General features: G+C 53.7%; 1 protein-coding gene across 1 annotated transcript in view; it reads left to right on the forward strand.

The window, feature by feature from the left end:
- Nucleotides 1-15,387, forward strand: part of CLIP2 (CAP-Gly domain containing linker protein 2) — a gene marked incomplete at its 5' end in the record, with an annotated part of 57,209 nt that overhangs the window by 21,145 nt on the left and 20,677 nt on the right. The window contains 5 exons of the mRNA XM_082671525.1: nucleotides 5,190-5,314; nucleotides 6,804-7,017; nucleotides 7,657-7,854; nucleotides 8,762-8,865; nucleotides 10,880-10,940. Of these exons, the coding sequence (XP_082527651.1) occupies nucleotides 5,190-5,314; nucleotides 6,804-7,017; nucleotides 7,657-7,854; nucleotides 8,762-8,865; nucleotides 10,880-10,940 (702 nt within the window). The remainder of the gene's footprint in view (nucleotides 1-5,189; nucleotides 5,315-6,803; nucleotides 7,018-7,656; nucleotides 7,855-8,761; nucleotides 8,866-10,879; nucleotides 10,941-15,387) is intronic.

The following is a 15,387-nucleotide window of genomic DNA, read 5'->3' on the forward strand; positions in this document are numbered from 1 at the left end:
CTGTTTTTTAATCAGGTTACTCTCATAGTCGTGGGAGTCAGGGCTTCAGCATGTCTTTTTGGGGAACACAGTGCAAACTATAACACACCCAACCCCCATCCCCGACCTGCTCCCCCGCCCCACCGTCCTCCCCCCACCCTCCCCATCTCAGTAAATGGCACACGTGTCTCCAGCAGACCAATCCAGGAACTTGGCAGTTGGCCTTACGTCCTGTTTTTCTCTCCTCCTGACCACGTGATTCACAATCAGGCCTCTGGTGCCGCCTCCAAAATTCACCCCAGTTGGTCCCCAGCCCCCCGCCTCTGTGGGCAGGTCCTCTCTCTCCAGCAGTGGAACTGCCGCCCCCTTCTTGGTCTCCCTGCCCCCAGACCACCACCTCTGTGGGCAGGTCCTCTCTCTCCAGCAGTGGAACCGCCCCCTCCTTGGTCTCCCTGCCCCCACTCAGGGCCCAACACTCCAGGAGGCCCCGTCTCATGTGGGATAAAACCCACCCATCTTCCCATGGCCCCCAGACCCTTGTGGTCTGCCCGCCCACCCTCGTATGATCTGACTTCGCCCTCTGTCCTGGCTGCACTCGGCCGCCCTGGCCTCCTTCTCTTTGCTCCCGTACCAGGCCAGTGCCTCTGCTGTGCCCTGCTGACCTCCTCCACCTGGGACTCTGACCCCAGGGCTCCCCACAGCTCACTGTCCCGCTTCCGTTAGGCCTCTGTGCCAATGTCACCTCTTGGAGACGGGGCCCTCCGGCACTCTTCCACGTAGCCCTTGTCATCCGCCTGGAATGACAGCATTTACTCACTTACTGCTGGGCTGTCTGCTTCCTGCCCTGACGAGGAAGGTTGTGGCGTTTTGCTCACATGGTTGCTCCCCCAGTGCCTGCAACAGAGCCTGGTGCCAGGAAGGCGCTCAAACCTTTTGCTCAGTGAATGACTCACGGCCCTGCCAGGTGGTCCTGAGAGCGAGTGAGGTACCTCGTGCATGACGTCGATGCCGCAAAAGCTAGTTGAGCCCCAGATGCCCCTCACTAGCTGTTCAGGTCAGCGACCGTGGACATGGTCAGGGAGGGTCACCGAGAGGGGCTGCTCACCTCTGTCCCCTCATCTCCCTGAAGGTGGCCCAGTGGCACCACTCACCTGCCCGTCTCTCCCGGGCAGCCTCTTTCCTACCAGGACCCCCTCCTTCCCCGCTTGCTCTGCTCTTCCGCCCCAGCGGCCCAGCAGGTGCTGCCCCAGGCCTTGGAAATGAGCCCCTCACTGGACCCTCATGGCTGCCCTGTGAGACGGGGGGACTTGCCCCAGCCTCCTGATGGCAGAGCTGTCTGTCCTTGTGGGCGAGATGCATGGGTTTATTTTAAACGAGTCACCTGTTTTAACTTCCTCAGGAAAATCCCGGAGAAACAGATAAATTCAATCTGCCCGCCTCCCTTGTTTTATGAGACCCGGGATGTAGTCGCTGTTTGGCCCAGGCCAGTGGGGATTCCAGCCTCACAGATAACCCTCAGGGGCTGGAAAAGGAGCGGGTGGGGCTCATCCCTCTGGAGACTGGGGCCCAGCCTGTGCCCCAGTGGGGGTGTGGGGAGGGACAGTCCCTTAGTGGAGCTGCAGGGACTCTGGTGCATTGCAGGGGAGGGCCAGGATGCAAAATGCACAGGCACTTAGGAAGACAGCTTGGCCACTTCTTACAAAACTAAACATACTCTCACCATGCGATTCAGCAGTCCTGCTCCTTGGTACTTACGCAAATGAGCTGACATATCTGCATGAAAACCTGCACACAAATATTTCTAGCAACTTTATTCCTAATTACTAAAACTTGGAAGCAACCGAGATGTTCTTCAGTAGGTGAATGGATAAATAAACTAAGATGCGTCCAGACAGTGGAGTTACTCAAGGCTAAAAGGAACTGAGCTGTCGAGCCATGAAAAGACACTCAGGAACCTTAAATGCGTCGTATTAAGTGACTGAAGCCAGTGGGAATCTGCCACGTACTATATGATTCCAACTGTATGACGTTCTGGAAAAGACAAAACTTTGGGGACAGTAAAAGATCGTTGGTGACCAGGGGGTAGGGGAGGGAGGGATAAATGGGTGGAACACAGAGCATTTTTAGGGCCGTGAAACTATTCTGTGTGATACTATAATGGTGGGTACGAGTCATTATATATCTCAAAGTCCATAGAATGTACAACACCGAGAGTGAACCCTAATGTAAACTGTGGACTTCAGTTAATAACAATTTGTTGGCTCACCATTGTAATAAAGGCACCCCACTGATGCAGGGTGTTAATAAGAGGGGAAACTGTAGGGGCGAGAGGTGAGGGGATATGTGGAAATTCTCTGTATTTTCTGCTCAAATTTTCCAGAAACCTAAAATATCTCTATAAAACAAAGTCTATTAGGGACTTCCTTGGTGGTCCAGTGGTTAAGAATCTGCCTTTCAATGCAGGGGGTGCGGGTTCAATCCCTGGTTGGGGAACTAAGATCCTACCTGCTGCAGGGCAGCTAAGCTTACACACCACAACTACTGAGCCCTGGCGCTGCAACTAGAGGGAAGTCCACGCGCTGCAATGAAGATCCCACGTGCCACAACTAAGACCTGATGCAGCCAAATAAATAAATTTTAAAAAGCAACATCTTAAAAAAAGTCTATTAATTTTGTACAGTAAAGACAGGTTAAATATAATAAAAAAAGAAAGAAGGGAAAGGTCTCATACCTTGGAGGGCAGGGCCTGGCACACATGCAGTGGGGTCTGGTGAGGGGGAAACTTGTCCATTTCTTCTAGGTTGTCGAATTTGTTGGCATGTAATTGTTCGTAGTATTCCCTTATGGCTTTGGGGATTTGTTTTGTTCTGTTCTTTTGTTGTGCGCCGCGGCATGCGGGACTTAGTGCTCCAACCTGAGATTGAACCCGGGCTACGGCAGTGAAAGCGCCGAATCCTAACCGTTAGGCCACCAGGGAGCTCCTGAATTGCAAGGTTTAGAATTCATGTCTTCAATGTGCCTGGCACGTAGCCAGTCCTTAAGAAATGGTGGGAATAGAGTGAGTTTTAATTAGGGAGCTGGTTCCTTTCGGGCACACCTGAGGCATACTTAAGGGTGTCAGAGAAGGTAGCATTTAGAAAGTCCTATTTTGGTTCAGATAAACACACACATTTATTTTCACCCTTTCCTGAATTTGCACTAGAATGACAGTGAAGGGATTTAAAAAAAAAAAAAAAGGTATTAAACCCTCAAGGACAAAGAGAACAGGAGAGGAGACAGCAGAAATACCACTGGAAACCCAGTGCAGCCCAGCGCACAGGCAGCCGCGGGGAAAGCAGAGAAGCAGTCAGTGTTTCCCTCAGAAGCCCCCTGAGGATGGGAAGTCAGCCGTATGGTGGCCTCTGGAAATGGAGCTGACGTTGTTTGAAAAATCTTCAGACTCCACCTCCCTGCCTAGGGTCCCCTCTGTGCGGTGACTGCCCCTCCAGCAGACGTCTGGGATGAGTGGTTGTCTCGTGAGAGGTTCAGAGAAGGAGTTTTTGGATGGGGGAACCCCTGGCATGTTGGACTGAAAAGGGAGGATTAAATGAACATGTCTATCCTAAAAGCTGAGCCCCTTTTTCCCACTGGTTTCTCCCTCATTCAGCTCCTAGATCACTGGCGGCCAAGCCTCCACCCTCCAGAGGGCGCAGAAGCTGCTTCTCTGGGGAGGGTGGCCGGTCCTGTGAGAAATAAGAGAAGGTGATACCCGTGTCAAATCTGAACAGAAGGCCACGGAATATAAATATGGATATTAAACAAAAAAGCCTGGATAATGAAAAATCTGATTGCAGACACAAGAAACACCACAGAAGTACTAGAAGATAAATTTAAGATAGAAGTACTAGAAGATACATTTAAGGAAATTAAGTTTAATAAATTTAATTTATTAATTTATTTAATGGAGTCTGATCAAAATGAAGCCATCACTGCGTGGCAGGGGTAGAAACCCAGTAGGGGTGTGTGCAGCCTGGTGATGGGGAGGCAACGCCTGCCCTTCCCTGATGAGTCGTAGATGGATGTCACCCCCAAATTGAAAAATTGACAAGTAGCAATATTAGCGTGTCATTTAGAAATATGGAGGTCAACACCAAAAACTTCATCTTAAAGAGTGAAAGTGCTTCTGGGGAGAGGTGGAGAAACTTATAAGGTTTTTTAAGGCTTTGGAAGTGTATATATATATACATACATGTATATATATATATATATATATATATATGTAAAACTTTATGTATATGTATAACTTGAATTGAAAGTTTTTTAAATCATTGTTACAGTAGTATTCCTGATTATTGGCCTGTCCTGAGTTATTTTAATTGTGGTAAAATACACGTAACGTAACATTTACCTTCTTAACCATTTTTGAGCGTACAATTCAGTAGTATTAAGTATATTCACATTGTTGTGCAACAGGTCTTTTTCATCTTGCGAAACTGAAACTGTATTCCCATTAAACAACTCCCCATTTCCCTTCCTGACCAGCTCCTGGCAACCTCCATTCAAACCATTTTTTTTTTCCTTTTGGCCGCACAGCTCGGTCTGTGGGATCTCAGTTCCCTGATCAGGGATTGAATCCGGGCCCTCGGCTGTGAAAGCGTGGAGTCCCAACCACTGGACTGCCAGGGAATTCCCTAAACCTTTTTTTTTTTTTTAAACATCTTTATTGGAGTATAATTGCTTTACAATGGTGTGTTAGTTTCTGCTTTATAACAAAGTAAATCATCTATACATATACATATATCCCCCATCTCCTCCCTCTTGCGTCTCCCTCCCACCCCCTAAACCATTTTTAAGGATAACGTTTATTGAGACTCTAGTATGCTCCAGACACTGCACATTCAGTACTTAATCTTCACAAAAGCCATTTTGACAGATGAAGATGCTGGAGCTCAGAGAGGTTAGGTAACTTGCCCAAGCTCATACAGCTTGTAAATGGCAGGGTTTGAACACAGGTCTGTCTTCCTGACTCCAGAGCTCTTGCTCGGGACAGCCCTGGGAAGCACTGTTTATACCTATACCCCTCCCAGCTGTCCTTGGGCCTCCTCCTCATCTCCCCTGGCCCTTGCACACTGGAAGGGAGGCGTGGGATGAGCCCGGGCACCTGGGTGCCTGTGCCCTCTCTGCAGTTCCCACTGCATCCTCTGGACCTGAGTCTCTCTGTGTGCCTATAGGTTGGTGGGACGAAGACTGGTGTGGTACGGTACGTCGGGGAGACAGACTTTGCCAAGGGCGAGTGGTGTGGCGTGGAGCTGGACGAGCCCCTTGGGAAGAATGATGGGGCAGTGGCGGGCACCAGGTATGGTGGGGAGGGAGGAAGGGAGTCCTTTTCTCCTAGGGTGGGTGCAGGGGTCGGGGTTGGGGCATCTGAGAATACCAGTGTTAAGCATCTGGGTGGCTGTGCCAGATACCATGTACAGATGCTACCACCTCCCTTCTGTCATAGCAGCTCATGGAAGCAGGTGGTGGGACTATCACCCCCATTTTACAGATCAGAGAACCAAGGCCAGAGAGGTCATTGCCCAAGGTCACACAGAGAGTCACGAGCAAGCGCTAGGAGAGTCATCTGTCCCTGGGTTCCCCTCCCCCTGCCACCCATGACTAAGTGAGGTGAGAGCACCAGAAAAGGAGAGGCAGGGGTCCTGCCTTCTGAGAGTTGCCCTGGGTGACACAGGAAATAATCAGACAGTGCTTGGTGCTCTACAGCCAAGGTTAGGGTCACAGCTGGGTCCCAGGTTTCTCAGCATCTCTGATGAAAGGGAATTGACTGCCAGGAATGCTGGGTTGAGAAGGTCTGAGGCCATGCCTGGGCCCTTTCGGGGGGGGCGTTGATGCTGTGGCTGAGCAGTGTCGGGGGTGTGGGGTAAGGCACGGTGGCCTGCGAGCCTGTGTTGGCTGTCCCTGGGCTAGGTTCTGTCGTCCAGGTGAGGCTGCAACAGCTCTGAGAAGGAAGGTGTGCTAGGCTGGGGGTCAGGCTGCACAAAGACCTGAATGTGGGAAGAGGCAGGTGGGGTGGCAGTTTCAAGGTGAGCGGGAAACTGGACAGAACTAGGTCCCTGGTCCCACGTGGAATCCATGGCTAGAGAGGTTTTGAGAGAAGATGATCCAGACTTCCATGACAACACTTGCCTTCCTGTTTTCAAGATGGATGTTTCTCTCAATTTACTCTTGCTTCCAGAATCCAGGGACAGGTTGGGCAGCATCCCTCACCCCACGCCTAAGGTGCCTCCTTCAGGCTTCTGCTTCTCCATTCGGGGCTCCATGGGCAGAGAGCTTTGGGGCTGGGGGTGGTCCAGAGGCAGCCATGAGAGTGGGGCTGCAGATATGGCTGGGGGCCTCTGACTGATGTTTGGGAGACAAAGCACAGTGGGCTTTGGAGTCCACTGGGTCCAGTCTCAGCTTTGCCATTTAACCAGCTCTCTGACTGTGGGCAGGTTACTTAACCTCTCTGAGCCTAAATCTCATCTGTGAAATATGGATAACAATAGAGGGGTTGGGGGATCGAAATGAGCATTTTTGTAAAGGGACTGGCATAGAGCAGGTGCTCGGTAATTGTTATTCCCCCATCCCCCAGAAATATGCCCAACCGCTGTTCATGGCTATGCAGAACATCAGGCCCTGCTCACCTCTATTCCCTTTCTGGGAGTCCTGTCTATTGGTCTTAGGGTGTGGGTGACGGGTCCCCCAGGAGAAGCCTCTCTCTGCTGGGCTCTGAAGAGGTAGGGGAGGCAGGCCAGGCTCCAGGCTGTGGGGTTGTGACAGCAGCATGGTCTCTCCTACCTCTCCAGGTACTTCCAGTGCCCACCCAAGTTTGGTCTCTTCGCGCCCATCCACAAGGTAATCCGCATCGGCTTCCCATCCACCAGCCCAGCCAAGGCCAAGAAGACCAAGCGCATGGCCATGGGAGTCTCGGCACTGACCCACAGTCCCAGCAGTTCCTCCATCAGCTCTGTCAGCTCGGTGGCCTCCTCCGTGGGGGGCCGGCCCAGTCGCAGTGGCCTGGTGAGGGATACCCTGGTGTGTGTATGGGAGTGGGGCGGGGACAGAGAGACCCAGTTGTCCCCTGACTTGCTCTGGTTCCAGGCATCCGTCAGTTTGGAGTTTTTGAACAAAGATGAAAGTATATATTTTTTAACAGAGAAATTGACCCATTTACATTTATTGTTATTTTTATATTACCGATTTGTCAGTAGCTTAAGCCCTTCCCTGGGAGTTAAAGAGGGTCATACAGAGGCAGGGCAGGTAATACAGGTGCACACAGGTGATACAGGTGCAGGGCAGGTGCTTTAGAAAGACTGGCACAGCCACCTTGGGTGAGGAGGGAAGGTGAGATTGCCCTTCCAGCAGAGCTCTGTCTACACGGGAGGTTCCTCCTAGTCCAGGAGAAGGTGGCCCAGGTGAGAGAGCCCACCTTGAGGCAGACCCCCAGGGGCTGTGACTCTCCTGAGAGAGGAAGTTCCCTGGATCGCAAACATCGTGATTCCCTCTACATAACTAGGCAGAGTGTCTAGGGCCCTGGGAGGGGAGGAACCGAACCCCAGGAGTTGAGGCACTTGGGCCCCCCACTTGCTGGGTAGTGGTGGGTTGCCTGGACGGTGCTCCGCATCCCTGAGTCCTGCCTGCACCCACGCCTTCCTGCAGCTCACGGAGACCTCTTCGCGCTATGCCCGCAAGATCTCGGGCACGACTGCCTTGCAAGAGGCGCTGAAGGAGAAACAGCAGCACATCGAGCAGTTGCTGGCTGAACGGGACCTGGAGCGGGCTGAGGTGGCCAAGGCCACGAGCCACATCTGTGAGGTGGAGAAGGAGATCGCCCTGCTCAAGGCACAGCATGAGCAGGTGGGTGGCAGGCAGGGCCACGGAGCACCCGGAGGGCACCAGCGGTCTCCTCGGGCCAGTCTTGTCCCTCAGTCACGCTCAGTGAGCAGAGAAAACTGAGACGCATGTTACCAACACCCCTCATCCTCCTGGTGAATTTCCTTCCAGTGGTAGGTCCACATTCCACCTCCAGAACCTCGATACAAAGTTGCGTGTCCTGCTTTTTCCTACTTCTTATAGTGCGAGCACGATTTCTAGGTCATGGAAAATTCTTCCCCGTTTGAAGGACTGCGTGGCCGTCTGTTGCGGGCCGTGTCCTTACTGACGTGGCCTGTCCCCTGCTGGTGTTTAGGTTGTTTTCCAATTCCTCACTTTTTCTAAATAATCCTGATGTAAACATTTTTGGGGTACCTCTGTCCACATTTCAGACCGTGCTTTCGAGCAGGTTGATTCCTGGTTGGGTTTCAGGGAAGGAAGTCCTTGCCCATAGCCTTGGCTCTGCTGCTGTCATGTGTCTACCCTTCCCTGCTGCTTGTTCCCCACGTGGGAGCTCCCTCCTAGGCCCCTGTCCCCATTTGGAGCCAGGCTCACTCTTCCCTCGGGTTCTGGAATTACTAAGTCCAAGCTCATGTGTGTGCCGTGACAGGGGCCTTGACAAGACAATAGGTCTTAGGCCCTCAAGGGCTGAGGGAGGTGGCAGGGACTGGGGGCAGGTGGACCTGAGGTTCCCGTCCCTGGCACTCAGCCGGCCCTCTTCCCTCACATCTAGGTCCACGGTTCCGGTCAGACTAGGGCTGGCAGGGGAGTATAGGGGTGGCTGGGTTCCAGGCCTGGCTCCTTGCACCCCCTCCACACCCGCCCCTCCGCCACCTGGCTCCCAGTCCCCAGGAGGAGGCTGACCCTGTCCTGGCCCTCGCTTGGGGCCCAGTATGTTGCAGAGGCAGAGGAGAAGCTGCAACGGGCCCGGCTGCTGGTGGAGAGCGTGCGGAAAGAGAAGGTGGACCTGTCCAACCAGCTGGAGGAGGAGAGGAGGTAGGTGCCGCTCCTGTCCTGGTCCTGGCGGGACACTTTCCCAGATCCTTGTTAAGGATGACCGGGAAAAGCAAGGCTCGGGACCAGCAGGCACAAACCCCCCCTCCACCACGTACTGGCTGTGTCACCTGGGCTGGTGACATGAGCTCTGCGGGCCTTAGTCGTCTCATCTGCGAAGTGGGGTGATGATCCCCATCTCTGCAGGCTGTTGGGAGGACTTACGAGATAACTCCAGTAAAGCACCCAGCATGACACTGAGCACATGGGAGACACTACATACGTCACTGTCTTCCTTCCTGACATGGGGTTCACCGTTCCTGCCCAGCTCGGCTCATGCAGCATCATGAGAACGCCCAGGCGGGTGGGGGCACCTCTCACTAGGGAGACGTGCATCCGATGTCCCCACCCCGTGACCCAGTTCAGCGCAGGGAACACCCCTTCTGCATCAGGTCCCTCACGTGGAGCTCACAGCCCGTGTCCTGAAGCTTCATTCCCATTTCATGTGTCAGGAAACTGAGGCTCAGAGAAGCAGCAGGAAAAGGCTCCTGGAAACACCTTGCGCCTGGGGCTCAGCCCCGGGGCTGGGCGCTTTACCTGCTCTGTCTCTCTCTGGCTCACAGTTAGCCCAGGAGGCAGGTTTTGCCCCCCAGGTCACAGAAAAGAAAACTGAGGCTCAGAGCAGGGAACGCACTTGCCTGAGGTCACCAGCCTCTTAGTGGTGCCACTGGCTCTTGCTGTCCTGCCAGTGGCAAGTGGGAGTTGTGTTCCCTCCGTGTGGGGACTCTGGCCTGACTTGGTCCTGGGTCACCTGGTGGAACTCAGAGCTGACTAGGGCCTGACAAGGGTTTCCCTCAGCCCAGAAGCCTCTCTTTGTCTCCTGCTGACACACAGATTTCTGCAGCTTCCTCTGCTCCCCTGCACAGTAGCACCTCCCAGACCCAGCCCTCCACCTCCCCCCGACTTGGGTCTGGTTTTGGGCTTTCAGCTGAGGCATGTGCTCCACGAGCTGTTGTTACTGTCTGGCTTGGAGACAGGAGGGCTTATTCATATCTGCCTGAGAGGGTCGGTGGGGCCCACGCATCTGGTTCCCATGGCAACGTGCCTGACGCCAACAAACAAAAACAGATCTTTGAGACGTCGTGGGAGTTGTGTTCAGGAAGGCCTGGGTGCAAGTCCCAGCATTGCCCTGCACTTGCTGTGTGACCTTGGGCAGGTCACTGGCCCTTTCTGGGCCTTAGTTTCATCCTCTGCTGGGAGCTGTCACGAGGCCCCAGGAGTAGCAGCTTTGTGAGCTGTAATGTGCCTGTGTCTCTTCCCTGTGCTCTCTCGGGGGTGGGTGGGTGTCTCCTTGAGGGTGGGCCCCACACTTGCAGCAGGGTGTTGGGGGCCCTCCACATCAGGGAGCAGCCCAAGCAGTGGGGGCTGGGGCTCTGGGCCCTGATTTTGAGGGGAGGGAATGAGAATGGGGTCAGTAAGGGAAGAAGCCCACCTGGCCTCCTTCCCCACAGACTGTTCCATGCGACATGTCTGTTCCCTGCTGTGATGAAAACAGCTGTTAGTGCCTCCATTTACTATCCATTCTGTTTTTTATTTAACCACCCTAGCGGGGAAGGATGCTGCATTAAACATTCCTATTTTATATATGTGTGTGTGTGTGTGTGTGTGTGTGTGTGTGTGTGTGTGTGTGTGTGTGTGTGTGTGTGTGTGTGTATTTATTTTTTATTTTTTTTTATTTTTTTGCAGAAGGAAGGATTTATTTCTTGCAGCAAGTAAGGAGAACACTGAGGATCTTTCCCAAAGCAGTGTCTATTTTAGAGAAGCCAGTGTTCTCTGTGTAGAGCATGGATCAGTAAATTGGGAGGGCTGGATGTTTCCGGGAACTTGGGGCTCTGGGCAGTGTCTTCTGCATAATCTGAGTGTGGACTTTGTGTGGCCTTGGCTCTCTCTGCTATTGCTGACTTGGCAAAGCCCACCCCTCTGGGTGATGCTCACTCAGCCCCCTCTCCCCCTGCAGGAAGGTGGAGGACCTGCAGTTCCGAGTGGAGGAGGAGTCCATCACCAAGGGAGACCTGGAGGTAATGGTCAAAGGCCCCCCCACCCCAGGCTTGCACCCCAAGCCCAGCGCTCGAAGGGCAAATGGCCATGAGGTCTAGGCAGCAACTCTGGGCCCCCTGGGAGGGGGCGGGGGTATTGCAAGGAAAAAATGGGGAAGGGTCAAAGATCATACCCTGGCGGGGGGGTTGGAGGGTGGCGGTCATGAGAGACTCAGGTGTCAGAAGTGGGAATGGCTCAGCTCCAGGAGCCCCAGAGGGACCATGCTTCCTGTGTCAGCAGCTGGGTGGAATGGACCCAAGGCATCCACAGAGCTGGGCCTGAGGACATAGTGGCCAGGCTCCCCCATCCCTTCTTTCTTGGGCAGTAGCCCTAAAGGTGTTCCCTGGGCCCTTTGTTCATCTTGAATTCCACGTAAAATTTTGACTGGAAATAGCTTGTGGTTGAGTCACAGAATTTATAGATGGGAAAACAGGCTCAGAAAGGCAAAGGGACCCTCCCAGTCATGGAGCAAGTCAGCAGCCAGTGGGATCAGGACCCAGGACTCCTGACTCCTGCATCCAGCCCGTAAGAATGGCTAGTTACAGTGCCTCCTCAGTTATAGCACCTGGACGAGGGGTCTGGACCTTTCACTCTCACTCTGCAATCCAACCCACCCTTTCTGAGCTGAGGGATGAAGGATGCTCACATCAATGAGTAAAGCACTTAAGGATCCCTGCCCCCCAAGACAAACACTAGCCCCCCTCACCAAATCATTTGGAGACCACGGGGCTCATTAGGCCTGCTCACAGTTGGGTGGGCAGGAGTGCCTTTCCACTGAGACCCTTCCTGCTCCCTGGGAGGTGACAAAAGACAAGGACTCCCAGAACCGTCAGATGGGGCAGGGGGCAGTCAGTTCAGTCCCTCTCCACACTCTGGTCCTGGCCCTAATTGGCCTTGGGCAGCCTCTTCCTTTCCCTGGGCCTCTGTTGGCTCCTCTGTAAAATGAGGAGGTTGAACTAGGTCAGTGATTCTCAGACTTGAGAATTCATCACCTAGAGGGTGTGTTCAGACACGAAATGCTGGGCCCTGACCTGAGTGGCCGTTTGGTAGGTCTGGGTGGGCCCTGAGAATCTGCATTTCTAACAAGTTGCCAGGTGATGTTGGTCTGGGGACCATGCTTTGGGAATCACTGCACTAGATCATGTCTGAGCTCCAAGGGGAAATTACGGTTTCTGATTTTGTGACAAAGCCGTGTTAAGACCCCTATGACTTCCAACGTCCAGCAGAATTGTGCACATGGCTGTCCTGTCCCTGGATGACCACGGCTCAGGGAGAGACATGTGTGATCTAGGGTCACGGACAGCTGCCCCTGTTGAGGCAGGTTTTGCTGCTTGAGCCTAAAGGATGGATACTGGGGCACAGCCTGGTGTAGGGACCCCAGCCTGGTATCAGGGTGTTCCAGTGTAAGTTTCCGTCTTAGCCAAGGGGGCAGGTCATGTGGTGATGTGTAGCAGGCTCTCCTGCTGGGCGGCTGCCCTTCTGCAGAGGCTGGGCGGGGGGGGCTTCTGGGAAAAGCACCTGTGGTTGCAAAGAACAGAGACCCCTCCTGCTAAGTCCAGTCATCCGGGGGTTACTGAAAGGCTGCAGGGAAGTCTCACAGCCCCAATGGCAGGCAGTTCAGGGAACCAGAAGGAGGAACAGCATCAGAAATGGAGCCTATTCTCCCCCACTGAGGGGCCTCCCTCTTCTCATGACTCATGGTCAGTCTGTCTGTCACCGTGTCTGCAAGTCTCCTGGCACATCTGCTCCCTTCTCCCCGACACCCATCCTCCTGGATCCGCCCAGCCTTCAGCACCCACTATCTCCCAGCTGTCCTCTTGGGAGAATCTGATTGGCCCCAGGCTAGCCAATGGGCTGGCTGGCTTTGGATCAGGTGTCCAGCCCAGATCCAATCAGCCTTGGCTGGGAGAGGCGTGGGGGTGGGACAGACAGTGACAGACAGCTAATTCAGTCCAAGGGCAGTGGAACCCCGTTGCTGCTGTTTTTATTTTGACTATATTCATGGTAACCAGAAGGCAAAAGTCCCTCTCATCCTCACCTGTCTTAAAAGTCAAAAATAAAACCCAGAATACATCCTTGAGCTTCTGGTCCCCCTCCAGCTATGTCACCCCAGTTCTCTGCTTGTCCTTCTCCTGTCCTCACTCCCCCAGCTACGCAAGGTGCCCCATTCCAACCTCTCACCTCCTTCCTGACCTTGAATGTTGGCCTGTCCAGGGGCTCAGTCTCAGTCTACACTCTCCCTGAGAGCGTCCAGTCTGTGGCATTAATGCCCTTTATAAGCCCACGATTCCCTTGGTCCTCCCCTGAGCTCCACGCCAGTATACCCACTGGACATCCCCACCAGGAAGAGCAAGTGGCAGCCACTTGTAGTAGTTCCCGGGGCTTCAGGAAGAAACTACCACAGTTCAGTGGCTTCAGACAGCACACATTTATGCTCTCACGGTGCTGGAGGCCACAAGTCTGAAATCAAGGTGTGGACACGGCCAGTCCCATGCCTCTCTCCCAGCTCTGGTAGGATGGCTGGCAGCCACTGGGGTTCCTCGGCTTGTCGCCGCATCACTGCCTCTGTCGTCACGTGGCCTTCCTCCCTGTGTGTTCCTGTGTCTCTTCCCGTGACCTTCTCATAAGGACACTAGTCATCAGACCCACCTTAACCCAGTATGACATCATCGTAACTACTTCCATGTGCAAAGACCCTATTCAAAACGAGGTCACATTCTGAGGTTCCAGGTGGACATGAAATTTGGGGAGATGCTCTTCAGCCCAGGACAGCACCCCCCACGTGTAACGTGCCCCAGACAGATCTCTCCGTTTGTTCCTGCCTCCCCTTCACCCCGCACCCCCCTTATCCTTCCCATCTCAGTAATTGGCCCCACAGTCCACACGGTTGCTCAGGCCCCGCAGCTAAAATTCATCTTGAACCTTCTCCTTCCCTCATCCTTCCATCAGAAACCCACTTGACCTTGCCTCCAAAATTGTCTTCATCCCCGCCGCCACCTTCCTGGACCAGGTCACAGTGGGTGACCTGGGACAAGTTACCCCTCTGTTTGGCCCCTGTGTTTCCTCTCTTGTTCCACACTGAAGCCAGATAGCCTTCAAAAAGAATCTTTAAAATTTTTTAACGTGGGAAAAAATTTTAACATAAGTAGAGAGGATGGTGTGATGCACTTCCATTTACCCATCGCCCAGCTTCAACAATGATCAGCTCCTGGCCACTCTTGTTTCACCGCCATCCGCAGCCCTGTCTCAGGTTATTCTGAAGCAAACTGCAGACAGCCTATGACCAAATCTCTTGAAAACATAAATCAGATCCTGCCCCTTCCCTGCTCACACATCTGGTGGCGCAACTCTAGATAAAAGCCGGGCTCTGTAGCCCAGGGACGACCCTGGGGATCCAGCCCTGCTCCAGGTATGTGGGGCTCCTGTCTGAGCTAGAACACCCCATGCTCTGTCTGAGCTGCTGCACGTGCTGGTTCCTCGTTTCTCCTCCACCCCTGCCCTGGTCAGCCGGTTCCTGCTTTTCCTGCAGGTCTCCCCTTGAATTGTATTTCTCAGAGGGCCCTTCTCTGCCTCCTTGATTTTGCGTCATCCTCCTTGCTCTGTTCCTAGGCCAAGTCACAGTCTGAAATGGTCCTCACTGGTCACGTATTGTTTGCATCCCTCCCCAGATGTAAGCCCCTTGGGGGGTCCCTGTCTGTCTTGCGCTCCTTCCTGTCCCTGATGCCAGAGCGGGGCACAGCATGGTGAGATGCTTCTGGAAAACAGGCCGGGGACATGTTTTGTGGTTCTTGAATGGGTGTGGCCTCATGTTGCCTCATGAAAACGTGTGCCACTCCCTGCTGCCCCCCTGGTGGGGACGTCAGGCAGCTACCTTAGACTTGAAGATACTGGGGTTTTGCTGTTGTTTTATCATCCAGGGGATTTGTGTTACTGTTCTGTGAATTAAATAGCGCCTCGGTGTTTTTTTTTCCTTGGCATGGGAACGCCCATTGTAAGGGGAAGAGTCAGAACTCAGAATCAGCTATTTGTTGAGAACTGGCTGTGCAGCTCAAGGCCTGGAGGGAGATTAAGAGGGGTGACGTGCCTCTGGCCTTCAGGAGCCACTGGTGCAGTTGGGGAGACTCCTCCCCAATTAATAATAGCAGCTTTCTGTTATCCGAGGGGTGTCCCAAGGCAGTAACTTCGTGCTTTGGAGTGGGGTAGACACCGTGCGTGCAAGGAGAAGGGGGAAAGCTGTAGGTCAAGGGCTCAGGCCAGGCTTCACCGAGCTTCTGGGATTTGGACGGGGCCAGGGACACAGGGAGTCCCCCATTTCAGGAGCTTCCGTCACTGCTCGGTGTTGCTGCTGGAAGTCTGTGTCTCCGCTCTGTGGAGTCAGGCTGGTTTGGGGGTGGGGAGGCCCTGGCTCTAGAACCTGGGAGTCTGAGG

The sequence above is a fragment of the Grampus griseus genome, assembly GCF_964374135.1.
Source record: "Grampus griseus genome assembly, chromosome: 14".
Lineage (NCBI taxonomy): Eukaryota > Metazoa > Chordata > Mammalia > Artiodactyla > Delphinidae > Grampus > Grampus griseus.